Source organism: Podarcis liolepis, assembly GCF_965112155.1.
Source record: "Podarcis liolepis genome assembly, chromosome: 14".
Taxonomy (NCBI): Eukaryota; Metazoa; Chordata; class Lepidosauria; order Squamata; family Lacertidae; genus Podarcis; species Podarcis liolepis.
In genome coordinates this window covers 23582385-23603920 of record NC_139569.1, presented here as the reverse complement: position 1 = coordinate 23603920, position 21536 = coordinate 23582385, and the positions used below count along the sequence as shown (strand labels likewise).

The window sequence follows — 21536 nt, the reverse complement described above, 5'->3', positions numbered from 1 at the left end:
CAAGAAGAAAAAACTTGCGGAACAAATTAATTTCATCTTGCGAGGCACCACTGTACTATTTTTTCAGCAGGTTTCCAATAGGATTGCTGACTCCAGCATCTTAGAGCTATGCTATGAAAAGAGAGTGTTTTAGCCATTGAGAAGAAGTCCTCTCTGTCAGTTTGCACTTCTTAGTACAGAAAGTATTGATCTGATGTGTAGAGATCTTTCCTATTCTACTTAAATCAAGAGGGTTCTGGAAGCGTCTCTGTGTGAAAGAAACAAGCAGAAGGTTCATGATGTTTGGGTTATTCCTTCAGAGAAGCTGAATACAGCTAGTTTAAACTGGTTTTGTTATCTCTTCCTGTCAAGATCATGCTGATTATAATGGTGAGGTCAGAAGGAGCCTGAGTTTCACTCTTTCTCTCTCTTTTTCCTTTTGGTCTTATTATAAGTTATTGTAAGTTTAAGTTAAGTCTGCTGCAACTGGATTTCTTATGGACAGTGATAATCCTGAATGTAAAAATGTGATGACAATGATGTATAGATGGTGTTATGTAGTGTAGTTTCACCCTGGGCCAACAGGGGGATACTGTATATAGTTTTCACTCAGGTCTGTAGATAGTTTTCACTCAGGTCCGCGGCAGTTATTTTAGGCGGGAACTCTGGGCTGTTGTGGTTACAATGTTGACAGCCGGCTGCCTATAAATACAGGCCGGCTGAGCTGTTCGCAGTTAAGTTCTATTCCAGCTTAATAAAGAGCTACTTGAAGAAATCGCTGTGCCGGCTGCTATGTCAACCCACGACTTAACACTGGCGACGAGGATGGGATAGATGGACAACAGAGCACAGCCAGATGCGGCCAGCCTCTGAACTGAGCTGAATCACTGAGCTGAATCACAGAGCGAAATCACTGAGCGAAATCACTGGGCAGAACCAATTCAGAGCTGACTGTTCTGGCTAGAGCACTGTGTTCCATCCATCGCCCTTCACGCCGGCATCGGAATCATGGCTTCACTTGTGCCTCTACCGCCGTTTGCGCCAGCCTCTGAATCATGGGACTCCTACCTCGCTCGGTTCGACTGCTACCTCCAAGCCAACGAACTGACAGCAGTATCAAAGGATCGGAAGCGGGGCCTATTCCTCAGCCTCTGTGGGCCTGAGGTGTTTGAGACGGCCCGAGCGTTGGTTGCGCCTGAAGCAGTCCAGGCAACACCATGGGACACGATCCAAGAGAAGCTCCGCAACCACTACGCACCAAAGCCGTCCAAGATTGCTGCCCGCCATGCGTTCTACCACCGGAACCAGGCAGAGGGGGAGTCAATCAACAACTACACCACCGCCCTGCGACAGGCTGCAATGCACTGTGAGTTCCGAGACTTAGACGATGCCCTGATGGATCGAATCGTCTGCGGGGTCCGGGACATCCATCTGCAACGGCGCCTCCTAGCCAAGCCAGACCTCACGCTACAGAAAGCCATTGAGGAGGCTGTGGCCTCAGAAGCTGCTGAACGCTCCGCCCAGGAGATCCGCAAGTCCAGCAGCCCGCGTCTTGCTAGGGAGCCAGTTCCGGTGCATCATGAAGAGGCCAGCAGTGAGGAGGCATCCTCCAGTGAAGACGATGACGTGCACCAGACAAAGCGGGAGCGCAGGAAGTTCCAACAGAAGTCCAAGGGCCAACCGGAATGTGCTGGCTGCGGAAGCAACCATTCCCGTGCCAAGTGTCGATTCAGAGACGCCATCTGTAGGAAGTGTTCCAGAAGGGGCCACATCGCTAAGGTCTGCCGATCGGCTCCGTCTGACACCCCCCCTTCATCGACTCACAAGTCCAAGTCTTCACTCCAGTCTGCCAAGGAAAGTTGTTTCGCTCTCACCAACTGCCGCTGCCCGTCTGGAACCACGATTGGCCAAACCGACTCGCCTACGCGACGCAAGCTGAACGTCACGGTGCTCATTGAAGGAGCTCCATGTGACATGGAGATCGACACCGGGTCTGCCCTGTCCATCGTGTCATGGAGCACCATCAAAAGACTGGTACCCAGAGTGTCCAAAAGGCAACTCGACTCTCACCGCGTACACCTGAGAGACTACCAGGGAAACGACATTCCCGTGGTAGGCGTTGGCCGGTTCCGGATCGCCTTCAAGGATTTTTCGGGCCTGCTCCGGTTGGTGGTGGTCGAAGGTCAGCGGCCAAGCCTCCTAGGGCTAGACTGGTTTGATGCCCTCGGCCTGGAAGTCACCGGCATCAACTGCATCTCTAACGCAGAGACTGAGGGTCTGGTCAAAGACTTTGCCGAGGTTTTTGACGGCACCTTGGGCCAATATACAGGTACGCCCATCTCCTTTAGCCTTGATCCACAAGTCACCCCCATCAAGCTAAAACCACGCCGGGTTCCCTTTGCTCTCAAGGCTAAGGTGGACGAACAACTGGACAAACTGATCGCCCAAGGAGTTTTGGAGCCGGTTGACCACGCAAAGTGGGAAACCCCCATCGTCAGGCCTGTCAAGCCAGATGGATCGGTGAGAATCTGCGCTGACTACAAGTGTACGATCAACAAGGCACTTCAGCAGCACGCTTATCCGGTTCCTGTTGTCCAACACCTGCTGCATTCCCTGGGTGAGGGTAAGGTCTTCGCTAAGCTGGACCTTGCCCAAGCCTATCAACAACTGCCAGTCGATGATGCCACTGCTGAAGCCCAGACGATCGTCACCCACCGGGGGGCATTCCGTTGCCGCCGGTTGCAGTTCGGGGTGAGTGTGGCTCCTGGCATCTTCCAAAGCCTTATGGAGCGTCTCCTGCAAGGGCTTCCGGGCGTGGTACCATATTTTGATGACGTCTTGGTGTCTGCAGACTCACACCAGCAGCTGTTCGAGCGCCTCCGTGCCGTGCTGACCAGGTTCCAGGAGGCCGGGCTCAAGATAAAGAGGGAGAAGTGCCAGATCGCTGTTCCACAGGTAGAGTTCCTGGGCTATCTTATCGATGCCTCCGGTCTTCATCCAACCACATCCAAGATCCGCGCTATCCAGCAGGCTCCCACCCCAAAGAACAAAACGGAGTTGCAGGCATTCCTGGGGCTGCTGAACTTTTATAACATGTTCCTGCCCCACAAAGCCACAGTGGCTGAGCCTCTTCACCGACTCCTTAGCACTAAGACGCCTTGGGCCTGGGGTCATCGGGAGACGGCGGCCTTCAACGCGGTCAAGGCTCTCCTTTCTTCAGACAGTGTGCTGGTACAGTACAGTGAATCCAGGCCGCTGGTCCTTGCCTGCGACGCCTCACCTTTTGGCATCGGTGCTGTCCTTAGTCACCGTTTTCCAGATGGAAGAGAAGCACCGCTCGCCTACTTTTCCAGGACACTATCTCCGACGGAACGGAATTACAGCCAGCTCGACAAGGAGGCATTGGCACTTGTGGCTGGAGTGAAGAGGTTCCATGAATACCTCTATGGCAGGACTTTTGACCTCATCACTGACCACAAGCCACTCCTGGGCCTCCTCGCCGGTGATCGTCCAACTCCACCGGTCCTCTCACCACGCATGCTGCGATGGACTGTTTTCCTGGCTGTCTACCACTACCGGCTCATCCATCGCCCGGGGAAATCGATGGGCCATGCCGACGCCCTCAGCCGTTGCCCTCTTCCAGCATTTGTGGAAGACCCGGCTCCAGCTTCATCGCTCCTTCTGATTGAGGATCTTCCGGCAGCGCCTGTATCGGCTGCCACTGTGGCCTCCGCATCTGCCCAGGATCGCACCATCAGCCGGGTGCTCAACTGGGTGTGGAGGGGGTGGCCACAAGGGCCTTTTGCATCGGAGTTCCAGCCCTTCGCAACCAGACAACATGAACTCTCAGCTCATCGCGGCTGCCTGCTGTGGGGAGACCGCGTCGTGATTCCCCAGGGACTCCGTCAGCGCGTCCTGGAGGCTCTGCACGTTGGCCACCCGGGAATTGTCAAAATGAAGGCGTTGGCTCGGTGTTACGTCTGGTGGCCTAATATGGACGATGCCATCACTGCCTGGGTGTCCGCCTGTCAAGCGTGCCAGGAGTCGAGGCCTGCACCACCGGCAGCTAAGGGACACACCTGGGAGACGCCAAAGACACCCTGGTCGAGGGTGCACATCGATCTGGCTGGCCCCTTTCACGGCCGGACCTTTATGGTAGTGGTGGACGCCTATTCCAAATGGCTGGAGGTCGCCCTGATGCCCTCCACCACTACCGAAGCTGTCATCCGGGTGCTGCGAGGCCTGTTTGCAACGCATGGGTGTCCTGATGTCCTTGTCTCTGACAACGGACCGCAGTTCACGTCAGGCACGTTTGAGCGGTATCTTTTGGGACTGGGCATCCGCCATGCCCTAACGGCACCCTTTCATCCATCCAGCAACGGGCAAGCGGAAAGAATGGTGCGCTCGACAAAAGAGGCACTGGCGCGCCTGGACCGGGGAGACTGGCATGAGCGGGTCGCCGAATACTTGTTCGTGCAACACATCACCCCTCATGCGGCCACAGGGAGGAGTCCTGCTGAACTGCTTATGGGCCGCCGCCTCAGGTCACCGCTCGACCGGCTACACCCAGACTTTGCCGTGGCTGAACCCCCAGGCTGTGCCAACGCACCACGGTCATTTGTCCCAGGAAACCAGGTCTTTGCCCGGAACTATGTGGGGGACATCCCTTGGGTGCCAGCCACAGTAGTGGGAGTCACTGGACCTCGCTCGTACCAGGTGGCACTCGAAGACGGACGCTTGTGGCGACGGCACATAGACCAGCTTAGGCGCAGGGTTGGGGACTTGGACACTACCGAGGTGCCCCCAACTGCGCTTGCGGCTCCAGAAGAGACACGTACAGATGGCGAGGCCCCACCTACACCTCCCTCGCAAACTGCCAGCGTGGAGCCGAACCAAGCCGTTTCAGAACAGACTCAGACCACTCCACTTGCAGAGGCTCCACCCACAGCAGCGGATCCAGGGGAGTTGGTTCCAACGCCACCTAGGGTCGCACCACAGCCTCAGCGAGAACTGTGTGGCCCTCCGGACTTGGCTACCAGTCCCCGGCGGTCTGGCAGAGTTTCCAAGCGCCCAACTCATTTAAAGGACTATGTTGTTGGACAGGTATCACTGTTGGTCTAAGTATGGGAAATGTAACCGATATGCTTTTGTGTCTAATTGAACCATTACGCGTAGTGCTGTATATAAGGAAACCATTACGATTGTAACTAACGCCTTATCTCGGTGGGGAGGGGTGTTATGTAGTGTAGTTTCACCCTGGGCCAACAGGGGGATACTGTATATAGTTTTCACTCAGGTCTGTAGATAGTTTTCACTCAGGTCCGCGGCAGTTATTTTAGGCGGGAACTCTGGGCTGTTGTGGTTACAATGTTGACAGCCGGCTGCCTATAAATACAGGCCGGCTGAGCTGTTCGCAGTTAAGTTCTATTCCAGCTTAATAAAGAGCTACTTGAAGAAATCGCTGTGCCGGCTGCTATGTCAACCCACGACTTAACAGATGGTATATAACACCAACTAAGTTATCTAAAATGTAAAAATGTAAAAATAAGGAATGCTGGAAATGAAAAGTCAAGGAAGGCAACTTTTTCCATATGTGGTGGACTTGTAATAAAGTCAAAATTTTGGGGTATATGATATATAATGAACTGAAGAAAATGTTAAAGGTTACATTTTTTAGGGAACCAAAAGCATTTTTATTAGGAATAATAGGTGAGGAAATACCCAAGAAAGACCAAAAACTGTTTAGGTATGCAACTGTTGCAGCAAGAGTTTTACTAGTACAGAGATGGAAACAACAAGACTTACCAACAATTCAGGACTGGCAGACAAAGATGGTGGAATATGCTGCGTTGGCGAAATTGACTGGGAAAATCTGAACCCTGTGGGACCAAACTTTTCATAAAGACTAGAATAAGTTTATAGAATATTTGAAAGATAATTGTAAACATTTAACAACACTGACGGGACTGATTTAAAGCTTGATAGTTTATAGAAAGCACCGATTTACAATAAACATAATTTTGTGATTATTAGAATTGAATAGAGTAAAGAGGAGAAAGATGAAATGCAATTTAAAAAGATATAATTTAAGGTAATCATGGGCTGGGAGGGAGGGGAGTCGAGTGCTTGCGAGAGTGGAATATAATGTGAAAAATTTGAATATGTTATATTTATATAAAATGGAAACTTAATAAAAATGATTTAAAAAATAAATAAATCCTGAATGTATTGGATTTGTGACCATTGTGCTCATTTGCCTTCAGTAGCAGTAAAGCTCTGCTGGATGAAATATTAATTGCCTCTGGTCTATTTTGGGGGGGAATCCTGCAATGTGTTTAAGTTGTTATTCTGCTAACTATACATTGGAATCTACTCTGGATCAATATTGAGTAGAATTTCAATGACACTCTCACCTTTTGGACTGATTGATTATATTTCTATATCACTTTTCATTCAAATGACTCCCAAAGCGGCTTACAAACAATAAATAACAATAACAAAGGAACATCACAAATACAGCATAAATCATATAGGATAATTAGCAAATCATTGGCGAAAGAGTTACAATCTATAAAACAAAGCAATAACAAAAACCCCCACAAAACTAAATATAACAATTAAAGCAAAAGTCATGTTATATGATTAACAAATTGGAGCCAACTAGAGTGGAAGGAAGTGCGTCAACCAATGGGGATTGGCTCCTAGGATCACTCTGGAGAAGGCACACAGGAAAAGTACCAAGGAGGAGCCACTCTGTATGCTCCAAAGTTGAGTATTTAGGAAGACTGACAACACAAGGGGTTCCGGTTTCAAGAGAACAGTGTACACTGGAACATTAAGGAACCTAAGTCACTCCAAAAGATGATTTTGAAGCACTCCAAATCATCTGCTTTCTTGTTCTTGTGTCATGAACTGTAGCCTGGTGTTGGGGAGCTTTGCCCAATCCAAGCAGCTGATATGCCCCCATCCTTGGCAGAAATCAATCTGAACAACACCAGGCTTGGAATGAGCAGTCTTAGGCTATAAAAAGCTCTTTCCTGGTTTGAAGTGACTGCTTAGTTCTTCAGTACACAGTGCCAGTTTGATGAATGACTGTCAAGAAAAGATGCACCATTTGGCCCTGGAGATGATCCAGCGATCCTCCCTGCGCTTCCCCTCACATCACCTCCAGAGCAGTCCCCCTTGATATCTTGTGAATGGCTCAGGAGGACAGATTAGGGCTTGCATGGTACGCTGGCACTGTCCAAACAGGAAGGGTGGTTGTTTGTGTAAAAAGCTGTTTACTCTACTCAGTGGGGCCTTGCTCTAAGCATGTATGGGATTTACTTGCGCCCATTGTTGAATGACAGCTCTTGTGTTTGAAATCAGAAGGAAATGCAAGGCAATGTGGGGCAGCTGGTTTCGGAAAACAGTAAACACAATGCAGCTGAGAACATGAGAAGAGCCCTGCTGGTCTTGAAACTGCTAATGATGGCACCAGGCATGTTTCACTGGACAAATTCATGAAGGAGAAGGCTAGCACTGACTATAAGTCATGATGGCTGAAAACCACAGGCAGTGGCAGACCTTGGAGTCTCAAATTTCAGAGGTGCCCCGTTGTCAGGCTTCAAGGAATCCTATCCCTCCCATGGTGGCAGCCAAGAAGCAGAGAAACAAAGGAGCTCTTACCAAGTAATTTATTCAATATTCACAGAGAGAGACAAAGGACAGCGGTCTCCCGAAGACAATGGCGTTGCTCCAAGTAAAGTCCCACCCCCTATGTCTCTCCTATTCTACGTCATCCCTGTGTTGGCTGATCTGTGCTTTCTGTCTTTGGGCTTTCTGTTCAACTACCCTCAAGGCATGCCTGGTTCTGGGAGGGGGGGACAGGAATGCTGTCAAGAGACACTGAGTCTGTCAGTTGTCTCTTCTCTGGTGCTTCCTCTTTCTGCTGCTTCCCCGGTATTTCCCAGCTTCTCCGCTCTGCAGCCTCTGAACTATGACCTTCTGCAGACCACTGTTCTAAATCTATACTGTCTTCCTGTTCTTGGGAAGGTTCAGGAGAAGGTGGGGTGACCCCCACCATTCCTCCTCAGTCCAGCCCCTGACACCCATGCAACACCAAAATCTGGCAACTCCTGCTTCTCGTCTTCCATTCTCCATCACAGTTGTGTTGCCTTCTCCATTGCCTCCCATGCCCAGTGCAACCAAACCTGTCACGCTCCCCAAAATCTGCCTAAGGAGGGGAGAGTGTTCTTGTGTTCTGATCCTGTATGTGGGTTTCCCATCAGGGCACCTGGTTGGCCACTGTGAGAAGAGGATGCCGGACTCGATGGGCCATTGGCCTGATCCAGCAGGCTCTTCTGATGTCCTTATGCTCTCAACTCATAAGGAAAACCAGCCACTTCAGAATGTCGAACAGTCAGAGACATAGAACCACTTCTTGACATGTTGCCAGGTTCTAAAACTCTCTGACCTGAGCACGCACATAGAGATTCAACAGAAGATTACCAGCTCAATAGTATCTTCTGAGTTTCTGATTGCCTCCCTAGGTCAACTGATCTCTCTCTCTCTCCCCCACTTTAAATCTTGATTGTCTACAATTTGAGCAGCACATCAAGAATGCTGATCTGGTTACACAGCCTTAAAATATGCAATGATTTCTGCCCTTCACTTGACGAAGGACAGGTTGTATAAGAATGAAGGGGGAGGATTAATCAAAGCTCAAGGGAACGTGAGATGTGTAAAGGCCAACAGGGAAGCAGCACCAATTTTTTTCCTTTCTTTTTTTTTTAAAAAAAACTACTGGCTGTTAGCAGGTTGGATTCTGAAAGTGTTAGGCAGATTTGAGAAAACTCTCAAGGTTTTGATGATTAAGAGGCATAGAAACTGTATTAAATAAGTAACACAAGGGCAACAGATTATTGGCTGTTGTTTCTGGCATGATGTGTGTTAATGGTCCTAATTAACCCTGGGTTATGGAATCATAGGATTATATAGTTGGAAGCAACCTCAGAGGTCATCTAGTTTGACCCCTACCCCGCTCAAAGCAGGATTATTATTTATTGAATTTATATACAGGAGCTAAAGTGCAGGATGCAGAGGCAGCAACCAGGACAGATGAATGCCCAGCCTCCGTTGAAATATCTCCATCGTACCTACGGGACCGCCTCTCCTGGTATGTCCCACGGAGGACCTTACGGTTTTCGAAAAAAACACCTTAGAGGTCCTGGGCCACAGAGAGGTTAGGCTGGCCTCAACCAGAGCCAGGGCTTTTTTGGCTGTGGCTCCGATCTGGTGGAACTCTCTGTCACAAGAGACTAGGGCCCTGCGGGACTTGACATCTTTCCGCAGAGCCAGCCAGCCAGAGCTGTTCCACCAGGCCTTTGGCCAAGGCACAGCCTGACCCCCTCCTTTGGTAATTCTTCACAGAACTCTATCCCAATGGTTGCCATTAATTTGATTTGAACTGATTTTATAATGAATTGATTTTAGAATGCTGTATTATTTTACTGTTGTTGGCTGCTCTGAACCCAGCTTTGGCTGGGGAGGGTGGGATATAAATTATTATTATTATTATTATTATTATTATTATTATTATTATTATTATCATTATTATTATTATCGAAGCAGATCCCACTGCATCTCAAGGAAATCTGTCCAACAGCTTCTATCATTAGGAAAGTTAGGTTCAGTGGCTTGTTAGGAGCTGTACTTACACATGCAACAGGGATATGGAGAACAGTTTTGTAGCTTAATGGGGGGAAATACTGCAGATGACAATTCCTGAATATATTTGGCATACCGTATTTACTTTACAAATGGGTTTGTGCTATCTCCCTGGGTAAGCATTTTAAAGCAATATTTTTTTAAAAATGGTACCCAACCCCTGATCTATTTAATCCAATTTTTAAGAACAGATTGATATATGTTGAAGATGTTCACATCCTATTGCTCGTTTTCTCCATGTTTGGTGGAATCGTCATGGGTAAAGTTTAATAGTTGGGTATGCAATAGATAATAATTGCTATAGGCTATTTTGCTATGCCTGTTGACTTTGCTGACAAACGTCCGTATAGTTAAAGCTATGGTTTTCCCAGTAGTGATGTATGGAAGTGAGAGCTGGACCATAAAGAAGGCTGATTGCTGAAGAATTGATGCTTTTGAATTATGGTGCTGGAGGATACTCTTGAGAGACCCATGGACTGCAAGAAGATCAAACCTCTCCATTCTTAAGGAAATCAGCCCTGAGTGCTCACTAGAAGGACAGATCGTGAAGCTGAGGCTCCAATACTTTGGCCACTTCATGAGAAGAGAAGACTCCCTGGAAAAGACCCTGATGTTGGGAAAGATGGAGGGCACAAGGAGAAGGGGACGACAGAGGACGAGATGGTTGGACAGTGTTCTTGAAGCTACGAACATGAGTTTGACCAAGCTGCGGGAGGCAGTGGAAGACAGGAGTGCCTAGCGTGCTCTGGTCCATGGGGTCACAAAGAGTCGGACACGACTAAACGACTAAACAACAACAACAACAACATTTTGCTATAATTTAGGTTGTTATTTAGATGCGTGTTTGCATCCATCTTTGATATATTTGGTTACCGTATTTTTCGCTCTGTAACACGCACCCAACCATAACACGCACGTAGTTTTTAGAGGAGGAAAATCTGTAGGCATGCCACCCGTAGGCATTTCCTCCATAACACGCACAGACATTTCCCCTTACTTTCTAGGAGGAAAAAAGTGAGTGTTATGGTGCAAAAAATACGGTATATCCTATGACAGTAGAACTAGCATGGGATTGATTCATGAATTGTTCCACTGATTGTCATGTAAACACCTTTTGTGAACATCCACAGTGAAAAGCAGTCTCTAAATAGTGGAAGTGCATTTATTTATTTAGCAAAATTGATACCACTTGTCTGTCCATTTGTTCTCTTTATGTTCAGATGCCTTTTGGGATTTCATTGCCAAACTTGTCATGAAGGTTCCTGAGGTGGGGTGGCAGACTCCATTACCATTTGGACACTAGACGCCATTTTGAATCAAGATGATGGACCGAAATGTCATTTTGGCACGTCTGTGCCCATTTTTTGACATTGCTTTGGCCACCTCTTGAGATATCATCACCAAACTCAGCATGAGGGTTCCTTGGAGGGGATTAGGGGCTCTACATTGATGCTTGAGTGCCAGGCACCATTTTGAATCAAGATGGTGGACACCAAAACATGACTTTGGATTGAGTCTACCCAATTCTTAGTGTGAGTGGTTCACAAATTGCAGTATCCATTTTAAAAACCACAATAATAAAAATACCCAGGCAGCCCCGGGAACTCCCAGCTAGTTAGCAATAAAACAAAGCAGATACTTGAAAACGTTCTAAAACGAATTACAATCAATACCAAGCTAGAGACAGATGAAAACATGTGTAACTTCTACACATCTGGATAGGTTTGTCTAAACAGAAATGTTTTAAACAGAAGCTGGAAACAGTACAGTGAAGACACCCGCCTGATGTCAATAGCCAGGGAGTTCCGAAGATCAGTTCCTTACAACTGCGGAACAAACATTATGCAGCACCTGTAAGAGTGCCAATTCTGCAGCTTGAAGCGGTCGAGTGAACATGCACAGTGTAAGGTGAGCCCAGAAGTAGACTAAACCAAGCAAACAAACAAGTAAAGAATGTTGGCTGCTTCTGAAAGAAAAACCTAGGCACCCAAGGGCGAACCACGTGATGAGCGGCACATGGCAACTGGTCCCCAGCCACTCCACTGGCTCCCACCGAGGTGAATTTCCTCTGCTATGGCGAGCCCAGCCTTCTGCAGGGGAGTGCAATGTGCCCCAAAGGCCAGGGTGCCCCAGGAGGAAGGGTGGGGCCCTTTTCTTTTGTTCTTTGCAGCTGCATCAAAGCAGCCACCTGTACGGCTTGACTGCATTCCATCCCAGTGGCTTGAGACCTGGGTATAAAAGGAGATGTCACGGGAGACTGTGACACTTACACTGGTCCACCTGCCAGCCTCCGGAACACATGACGGCGTTTTGACGGTAAGGTGGGTTTTGGAGGGGCAGGGGAAGAGAAGGTGGATGGGGATAACTTGTACACACTAGCTGTGATTCCTGCATTGCAGGTGATTGGACTAGAAGACCCTTGGGTCCTTTCTAACTTTACAGTTCTACGCTTCTGTGCCTTAATTTTTGGGGCAGTAGGAACAGCTGGATCCTGTCCTAAAACAGTAGAAATTAGAAATTCATTGGGAGGACCATTTGCCCACTCAGTATTGAGCTATAGGCCGCTTTGCTGCTACCAACACTTGGAATATTAATTCTGGTTTTTGATATTTAAAATATCCCCAAAATTATTAATCTAGATCAGCAGTCCTTAACCTGGTGCCCTCCATATGTTTTAGACTACAACTCCCAGCACAATGTCAGCCAGTGTAGCCATACAATTCTGGGGCTGATGGGAGATGTAGTACAAACCTGTGACCTTCAGATATAGGGCGGTATATAAATAATAATAATAATAATAATAATAATAATAATAATAATAATACCTGCCATGCCAGCTGTTTCTGATTTTTTAAATTATTATTATTTACAACCAAGCCCATTCTGTATTATAGATGGTTAGGTTAAAATTTCTTAAGCCTCATTCCCTTTTCCTCTTATATGACGGGTTGATGATCTGTGGTTTGGACATGTCAAGTGATGTGTTGAGCAGCTGAGCCAATCACCAGCCCTCTATACCTCCATGAACTTTCCCGGCAGTGAAATTTTAGCTGCAGATTTTATTCAGTTTTTTAAAATGGTGCTTTGTGGCCTAATTTTTTAATTCTAAAAAACTACACACAATTAAATGGATAAAAACAAACAAACAAACAAATAAATAAATACCCAGCTGTTTTCAATACGTATCCCTTCTATCCCTGTGTTTATATTTCTCTCTGTTCCCCCCCTCCACTTTTAAATATTGAAATCATTGTGAAACCGGTGTTAAAATTGGGGGCAGGGGAGTGTTTTAGCACTCCCTTAAAAAAATGATTAAAAATGGATCGAATTGGTTTGAAAATGGTGTGCTCAGGTGAGCTGCCCCTTCCTCATCTGCACTATGAGACGGTGAGGTGGTGAGAGTGTCATATTAGGACTTGGGAGACCAGGGTTCAAATCCTCATTCAGCCATGAAGCCAGCTGCCTCTCACCCTAACCTACCTCACAGGGCTATTGTGAGGATAAAACAGGGAGGGGGAGAACCATGTATACCACCTTGAGCTCCTTGGAGGAAAAGGTGGAATATAAATGCCATCAATCAATACTAAATTGCTATGTCATGCAATTTTCTCTGGAGGTTTCTAAGCAGAGGTTGGGTGGCCACCTGTCATGAATGATCTAGTTGAGATTCCTGCATTGTAGGAGGTTGAACTATATGACCCCTTGGGTCCCTTACGAGTCTACAGTTCTACGATTCTATGTCTTCTAGTGTTATTGGAACATAACCAGAGGAATGCACACAAAAAGGGTGATACTTCTCAAACTGTTGAAAGTTGTTTGCGATTCTGACTGTAGCTTAGAGCAGAAGAGCAACTATGAGGCCCAAAAGACGCCCCTCTGGAAGATCTAATGACTTGTTCCTTCATAACCCTCGTGACAAATCACTTCTGGAATTATGTGGAGTCTCAAAAGGATGCACATGGGTGCTTCAGGAAAGCAAGGAAGGTTGTCTTTGGAAGGAGGGCCTGAACTGGGTGATCCATGGGATTTGCTCCCACAAGATGTAGTGATGGCCACCAAGTCGGTTTGCATTAAAAAAGGATTAGATAAGACCAGTGCTTTTTTGGGGGGGTACGCACACCCCTAAACATTTTGTGAATCTTTGTACTTTTGTCCATTTACTGTATTTATTTCCCCCGATTTGAACTATAAAATGGTGATTTTCTTGAGTCAAAATGAGACAACTCCTAAACATTTTTAAAGGAAAAAAGCATTGGATAAGGCTATCAATGGTTACTAGCCACAATGACTGTGTTCTGTTTCCACTGTCGGAAGCACAACTCAGGAGAGTCTGTTGCGTTCAGGCCCTGTCTTTCAGGCTTCCCAGAGGCATCTCGTTGGCCACTGGGAGAACAGGAGACTGGACTGATCCACAAGCCAGGCCCTTCCTATGTTCTTATGAGCTCATATTTTATGCTTTATAGCACTGCAAGGAAGGCCTGTTTGGAAAACTGAGTTGCCATGAAGGAAAAAGAAGGCCTGCCCATTTACACGATCTTCACTTTGCTACTCATTTCAGGTAGGTTTTCCAGTTCTTTCCCCAATAATTAACATAATCAAATGCATCCAAGTAAATATTTACACAGTGAGCAAAACAGACATTTTTCTGGCAAGCTTTTGTGGGGCTAGAAGGTGAATCAGCTTCACAGTCATCACATTCTTTGAGAGCTAAAGCAGTGACTCATGGCTTTTCTATGCAACTGATTAATTGCCCAGCTTGTAATGTCCAGCTGATTAATCAGTTCAATCAAACGTTTTTAGCTGTTTAGAAAGTCCCTCCTAACAGAGGCAGCTGGTTCTGAAAAAGTGCCTCAAATTACTTTTAATGGAAGTAGCTAACAAAAAATGACTTTTGTGGCAAGCACCATATTGGAAGGAGCCTTCTATAAATTGGGAAATAGGGAACATCTTCTGAAAGAGAGTTCTGCTGTAACACTTACTTGAATAAGCTAAAATCAAAGCAGCTGTGCTTCTACTTCAGAGTGTTTTTTGTTTGTTTTCGCTTCTGTGCAAATTTATGCAGAATAGATTAATTGACTAAAATCAGTCTTCCCCGACCTTCTGGAGGTTTGGCCATGCCATGACTATCTCAGCTCCATTCATTTCAGTGGGTCTACTCTAAGTTAAACTTAGTTAGATACAACTCCATGTGATTAATCCACTAATATTTAATGAGGTGACAGCCTTAGATTGTAATTCTGTACACATGTATTTGAGAGGAAGCACCAACAAACACAATAGGAGCTATGTCTGTGTAAAGAGACCTAGGATTGCACTGTTCAGCTGCAATCCGATACTCACTCACTTGGGAACAAGGCCCAGTGAATGTATTTCTCAGTAGACATGAGCAGACTTGTGCTGTTAGCTAAATTCGTTGCAGTAACAGCAGACCATCCTGGAGATTCTCTTAACTTGTGAGTAAGAAACATTTCTCTCTCTTTCTCATAGCATTAAAATTCAGAGGGGCTGGTGGTTCTGGACTAACAAAAGAAAAGACTGCTATGTCACACCACTAATTAATCTGTGGGGCTCCCTGCCACAAGATGTGATGATGGCCTCTAACTCAGACTGCTTTGATTCAGTGGCAGCCAATGTGATGTCCTATAGATGTTGTGAACTAAAACCACCGTGATCCTTGACCGCTAGTCACAATGGGAATTGTAGTCATAACATCTGGAGGGCACCATGTTGGCTTTAATCCTTAAGCAAACTCTTGGAAGACTAGTCCTTTCACATGTTCTAACTATTTCAAATTGCATTTCAAGGGGGCTGGACAGAAGGCAGCTGGCATGGTTATCGCTCTCGCCGATCCTATCCTATCGCTTTGAATCCAGTAAGTATGGGGAGGGGGGATGAACAATGGCAACATGATCCATTTGCTGTTGGGGTTAATTTGCCAGTTTAGTGTCTGTCCTGAAAGTAGCACCATTTATTCAGAAGAAGATCTTGCCAGTTGCATCACAGGTGAACAATGACTGAACAATTCAAGAGCAATGTTTATTTGAACACTCTGATGCAACATTCTGCCCCCCCCGTGTGGGAGATTTTCTTTCCATCATTGTCATTTTGACCCCTCCACAGCACTAGCTTTTTAGAATAGATCCAGCTCTATATATGAGCAATATGCAATCCTGATTTTCTGACCACTTGTCTTTTTCTTCTATTTAATCAGTGTCCGGCCTTCCCAATCTGTAAGTAAGATCAGTTTTACTTTTATCTTATTGGCACAAAAATGAGGGTCAGGGGATTATAGCAGACTGGTAGTGGGTGGGAAGAAGATGATTATCCAGACCCATGACCAATATCACACACAAGTTAAGCTGAACTCAGAGCGCTGTTTCAGACTAAGGCATGAATGTAATGATCTATTTATGTGAAAGGCAGTTCCAGCATCCTGGTACTTTGTCACAGGGCTCGTCCACCCTTCCGCTTGTCTCATGCCTAGAAAGCATGGGTTTGAGTGATTTTCTCCTTGCCCCACTTCTTTCCAGTGGAAATGATCTACAGATGTAGGACAATGAGGTGGTAAAATCATAGACGTGGAAGGAACCCAAGGGGTCATCTCGCCCAACTCCTGCAATGTAGGAATCATAGCTAACCCTGAAGTGGTAGTGTGGATTGCACCACTTCAGGTTACAAAATGCACCTTTGAATGCTTTTAAAGAAAAACTTTCCTCCAAATAGAAACCTAACACATTGGGAAGAAATTCCTAGCATTGCTCCTTGCAAGTGCAAACTTTCTATCTGGAGGGTTCTCTCCCCCCCCTAAAATGCAAGAGAACATTCAAAAATGTCATCTCCCACCTGCATTCTAAAACAGTACAGTCCATTCTGCTAGCTGAGAACTCCACCAGCTCATCTGTCTAACAGGCATTGAAATTTGATGCCTGAAAGTTAATGGAACATTTCCCAAATTTCAACTATGCTTGTTCAGAGTATGCTAAATTGTACCCCACAAGAAGACAGTAAAGCTGAACTTTTGCTTGTCCTGCCACTTTCCCCCAGGGAAAACCTCTTCTTTACTACTGAATGGGAGCAAATGTCAATTGAGGTTACCACAAATTCAGTGGTGAAGAGTGGGTTTTCCTGGGGAAAGTGGTTGGGTAAATGGAAAACCACTTGGACACATGCCTAGAAAGTTTGGGAGAAGCAGAAGACCTCTCGGACCTGTACTTTCTAGGCATGGGACGAGCAAAATGTAGAGGAGCCCTAAGTGAGGCTTCACTACTGCCCTGGGAATAGGGCTGCTGTCCAGGGTGCTGAAACTGCTGTGGCTTGAGATGCCTCCTAACTGAAGCAAGGAGGGTTGATTCACCAGAGCCGTAATTCAACCCAGACTCGTTTGTGTTGCATCGATTGACTGAAGCACGTATAGCTGTGCACTGGGTTCTGACTCCTCTGTTGCATTGGATCCAGCAGCCCCATAAGATTTATTTATGTTTATAGATATACCACTTACTCAATAAATACTATGTTTTATTGCTCTGGTTACAAGCCAGGCTTCAAAGGTGGCAGGCAATGAAATGACCAGAATATAGATAAAAGCAACTGTTTTTAAAAACAAATATAAGAACACTGTGATTATTTACTTTTTGTCTGTTTGTTTTCACAGCATCAACCTACTGCTCCTCCATCAACAGGTACAGGCGAATGGGGTAGAATTCTAAGTGCTGGTGGTATAAGGTGGACCTTGGGCCAAAGTTTAGGGCCCCATAACTCAGGGGCCTCCCAGATGAGGGCCCAGAGAGCAGCAGTTGAGGAGGGTAGCAGCAAAGTGACTCCATGTTGAAGAGCCTACTGGAACAGGCCAGGGGCCCATCTAGTCAAGCACTGTTCTCACAGTGACCAACCAGATGCCTGTGGGAAATTCACATGAGGGACCCCAGCACAAAAGCCCTCCTCTCCCCTCCTGTTCTTTCCAGCAACTGCTATTCAGAAGCATGGCTGAGCCCTCTTCCTTCATGAATCTGTTCAGTCCCCTTTTAAAGCCACCCAAGTTGGGAGCACATTCCATAGTTTAACTGTGTGAAGAAATAGTTTCTAAATCTGTCCTGAATCTCTCAACATTCAGCTACAGAGGGCCCCTATAAGGCCATTCATTCTAGGGTCTAATTTTTCCCTAACCTATTTGTTACCAGGCCAAAGTCAAGGTTATTGTGTTAATTCACAAAACCCAAAGGACTTGGGCCCTAAGGATCATCTGATTACTACCTCAATCACTGAGCTCTTCTGATGGGACACTTTTGGTGGTTCCCCGTGTTCCTGAGTTTTGGTTAGCCTTTACTAGGGACCGAGCCTACCCTGTGGAACTCCCTGCCAATAGAAACTAGACAGGAATAATCCCTGCCTACTTTCAGGCATCTGTTGAAAACTGTATTATCCAGGCAAGCCTTTACAATATGATTTCCAACACCCCCCCCCAGCTTTAATGATGCTTTTATCAGAGTGATTGTCAATTTGTATGTGGTATACATGTCTTGCTGTATTTACATGATGGGCGCAATTGATAACTATTGATAACTATTTAAATAAACAAGAAAGTCTGTCTGAAATGAATAAGGAGCCCCACTCCATATGTTGTGCAGCTTTTAAAAAACAAAAAGCAGTAAGTTGGCAATACAATCGAATGTGAGTTTACTTGGAAGGAAGTGTCACTTTGTTCAATGGGGCTTACACCTATGTGAGAATTGTAGGCTGAATCATTTAATCATTTCAGTAGTCAAAAGTGAGATGAAATGCATTTGACTAATAATCTATAATCTTGTGTGTTTCTTTATACAGGGCAGAGCTAAACTCCACACTTGAAGAACCATGCCAATTTACACTGCCACAGTATGCTTGTGGCTCAGCAGACCAGGTATCTTTGCCAGCTTTAAATATCCAAAATAATGCAGATAAGGTCTTCCAAGTTTGCTTATTCAACAGCTCAGATTCTGCAAAGTTTATCTTAATCGATTTGCCATGGAGCCAATGTCATGCCAGTGCTTTGCTTCAGCTTAGGAAGCTCAATTCTTGGGAAACTTCCATTGAGTTATCAAATAATGTTATTTAGGAAACAAAATAAACCTGGAAATGAAAATGCCAAGCATAGAAAAAGAGGTGGGAGCAATTATTGTCAAGGGCAGAGAAGAGTTTAAGGGAAGGATTGGACCTATTAAAAGACATGTAGCTGTGAAGATGAGTGTTTGGGGCTTGAAAGAGTACCTTGTTTTGCTACTGCTAGTGCAAATAATTCACAGAAAATGACGCAAATACATCTTTTGCTCTACAGATCTCCAACCTGACGTCAAGTGAGCTGGCCTCCATCCTCAAGTGCTCCATCACAGACTCTGAGGCCCGGCTGGACCAAGGGGCTTTCTTGATGCTCTTTGAAAATGTTGACAAAGACACACTCCAGGCAGCTCTGAATGAGATAAATCTGCAGGTAAGTAGTACTCTCACAAATACCTTCTTTGGTTATGCAAAATGGTCCTAGTTTTTGTGTGCTGTTAGGACCTCTCTGGTGGACACTAGGATCTGTTGAAGACCAGTGTTGCATCTGGGCTTTGGTAGGTAGATAAGGTGTGTAGGATAAGGGCTGCTCCTTTGGAACTAGAATTTCTGACCCGTTGTGCTTGCTTCCCTTCTGCTCAACCTGTATGTTTGCGAATGGATAGCTCTGTTTAGAAAGTGACACCCCAGAGACGTTTTGCAGGGAAGATTTTGCAGTGAGACCTGGAGACCTGTACAGAATCATAGGGCTGCAAAGGAACAGAGGGTCACAAAGCCAAATTGCCCTGCAGCTCAGACCAGGATCTCCTGTGCATTTGCAACTCTCCCATCCCCAGGATTTTAACTTGTGTAACCCTACTGCAAGCAGAGAGCTTAAAGCTGAGCAACTGAGAATTATAAAACTAATGTTGTGTGCGTGTGTGCATGTGCATGCAGTACGCATCGTATATCAAGATCTGCATTGATTGATGCTGCTGCCTGTGCTATTTTGAATGGTGAATAAGCTGGGTGGTCCCAAGACGTTTTGTTGCCTGAGCTAAGGACTGGAGTGTGCCATCGCCCTGTTTCACAAACAGAAGCTGGTTGGAGTGGCAGGGGAATCTTACTTTAGGACTGTCAGTGTGATAGCATCCTCCCCCTGGCTTGAGGGCAGTGAGCTAGCTTAGGGGGCATTGAAGAGGCACAGCTCAGTTGACCAGGACAGAGAAAAGAAGAGCCTTCTTCATGCAGCACATAGTTAAACTATGGAACTCACTCCCACAGGAGGCAAAGATGTCCACCAACTTGGATGGTTTTAAACGAGAACAGGACAAATTCATGGAGGCAGTGTCTATCAATGGCTATTAGCCACAATGGCTATGCTCTGACTCCATGGTTGGATGATGATGATGATGATGATGATGATGATAATAATAATAATAATAATAATAATAATAATAATAATAATAATATATTCCCCGCCCATCTGGCTGGGTTTCCCCAGCCACACTGGGCAGCTTCCAACAGAACACTAAAATACAATAACCTATTAAACATTGAAAGCTTCCCTAAACAGGGCTGCCTTCAGATGTCTTCTAAAAGTTTGGTAGTTATTTTTCTCTTTGACATCTGGTGGGAGGGCGTTCCACAGGGCGGGTGCCACTACCGAGAAGGCCCTCTGCCTGGTTTCATGTAACTTGGCTTCTTGCAGCGAGGGAACTGCCAGAAGGCCCTCAGCGCTGGACCTCAGTGTCCAGGCAGAACGATGGGGGTGGAGACGCTCCTTCAGGTATACTGGACCGAGGCCGTTTAGGGCTTTAAAGGTCAGCACCAACAGTAATGTTTCTGAATAGCAGTTGCTGGAAAGCACAGGAGAGGAGAGTGCTGCTGTTCCACTCAGGCTCTGCTTGTAGGTTTCTCATGGGGATCTGGTTGAACCCTATGAGAACAGGATGCTGGACCAGATGGACCTCTGGTCTGATCCAGCAAGCTAGCCTTCTGTTTTTAAATAACAGCCATGTGATGTGTAGCAATAATTTGGATACGTGTTGCAAAAATAAAGTGCCAGGTTAATCCCACTTATCTCTCCTCCTTGAGCACCAAGTGTTCCACATTTCTGTTCTATTTAGGTCTCTGGGGACCAAATCTCACTGACAGCCAAAACCTTCTTGCTGAATGCAGCATGGGAAAAGATCAAGGCAGACCCCCGGGTCCAGAGCACAGGCTTCCTTGCCTCTTGGTTTCAAGACACGATGCACTCCTACCTGGCAGCGATAAACTCCAATGTCCTAGAGTGCATGACTCAGCTTCCCATCACTTGTGATGGCTTCGCTACCGTGTAAGTGACAACTATTAGTAAGAAATCAATCTTTGGAACTCCCTGCCTACTGACACCAGGCAACCCCATTCCCTGTTTGGGAAAACACATTTATGTTTAGGCAAGCCTGTCCAGATATGTACAATGTTGATCTGTGTTTTAAACTGGGTTTTAACTTCTTGATTTTAATATTTTTTTGAAGATTTTAAGTAGTTTTTCATTATTTTTCACTGATAATTTCATTGTTTTTTCTCCCTTGTTTGTAAACCACTCTGAGGTTTTTTGTTTTTTACAATCAAGAGGACAACATTTAGAGTTACCAGCTAAGTTAGCAGCTGGTTCCCTCTCAGTGAGATGAGAATTTAAAGACAGCTGTAGTTGCAGGATTCAAACAGATGTTTGGATCCTGAATACTGCAGTCTGAAAGGTCCTTTGCACAAGAGATATGTATGGGTCAAAATTCACAGGGATGACATGAGTTATACCCAGGGCTTCCCTTGAAGGCTGTTTGGAAATGCCAGCT

General features: G+C 45.9%; 1 protein-coding gene across 1 annotated transcript in view; it reads left to right on the top strand.

Annotated features, from left to right (window-relative positions):
- The first annotated feature begins 11967 nt into the window (after positions 1–11967).
- Positions 11968–21536, top strand: part of LOC310692635 (uncharacterized protein) — a 62453-nt gene continuing 52884 nt past the window's right edge. The window contains exons 1-7 of the mRNA XM_083473581.1: positions 11968–12003; positions 14151–14245; positions 15492–15559; positions 17339–17366; positions 18508–18583; positions 18998–19150; positions 20826–21034. Coding sequence (XP_083329707.1) covers positions 19088–19150; positions 20826–21034 — 272 coding nt within the window. The 5' untranslated portion in view covers positions 11968–12003; positions 14151–14245; positions 15492–15559; ... (1 more) ...; positions 18508–18583; positions 18998–19087. The remainder of the gene's footprint in view (positions 12004–14150; positions 14246–15491; positions 15560–17338; positions 17367–18507; positions 18584–18997; positions 19151–20825; positions 21035–21536) is intronic.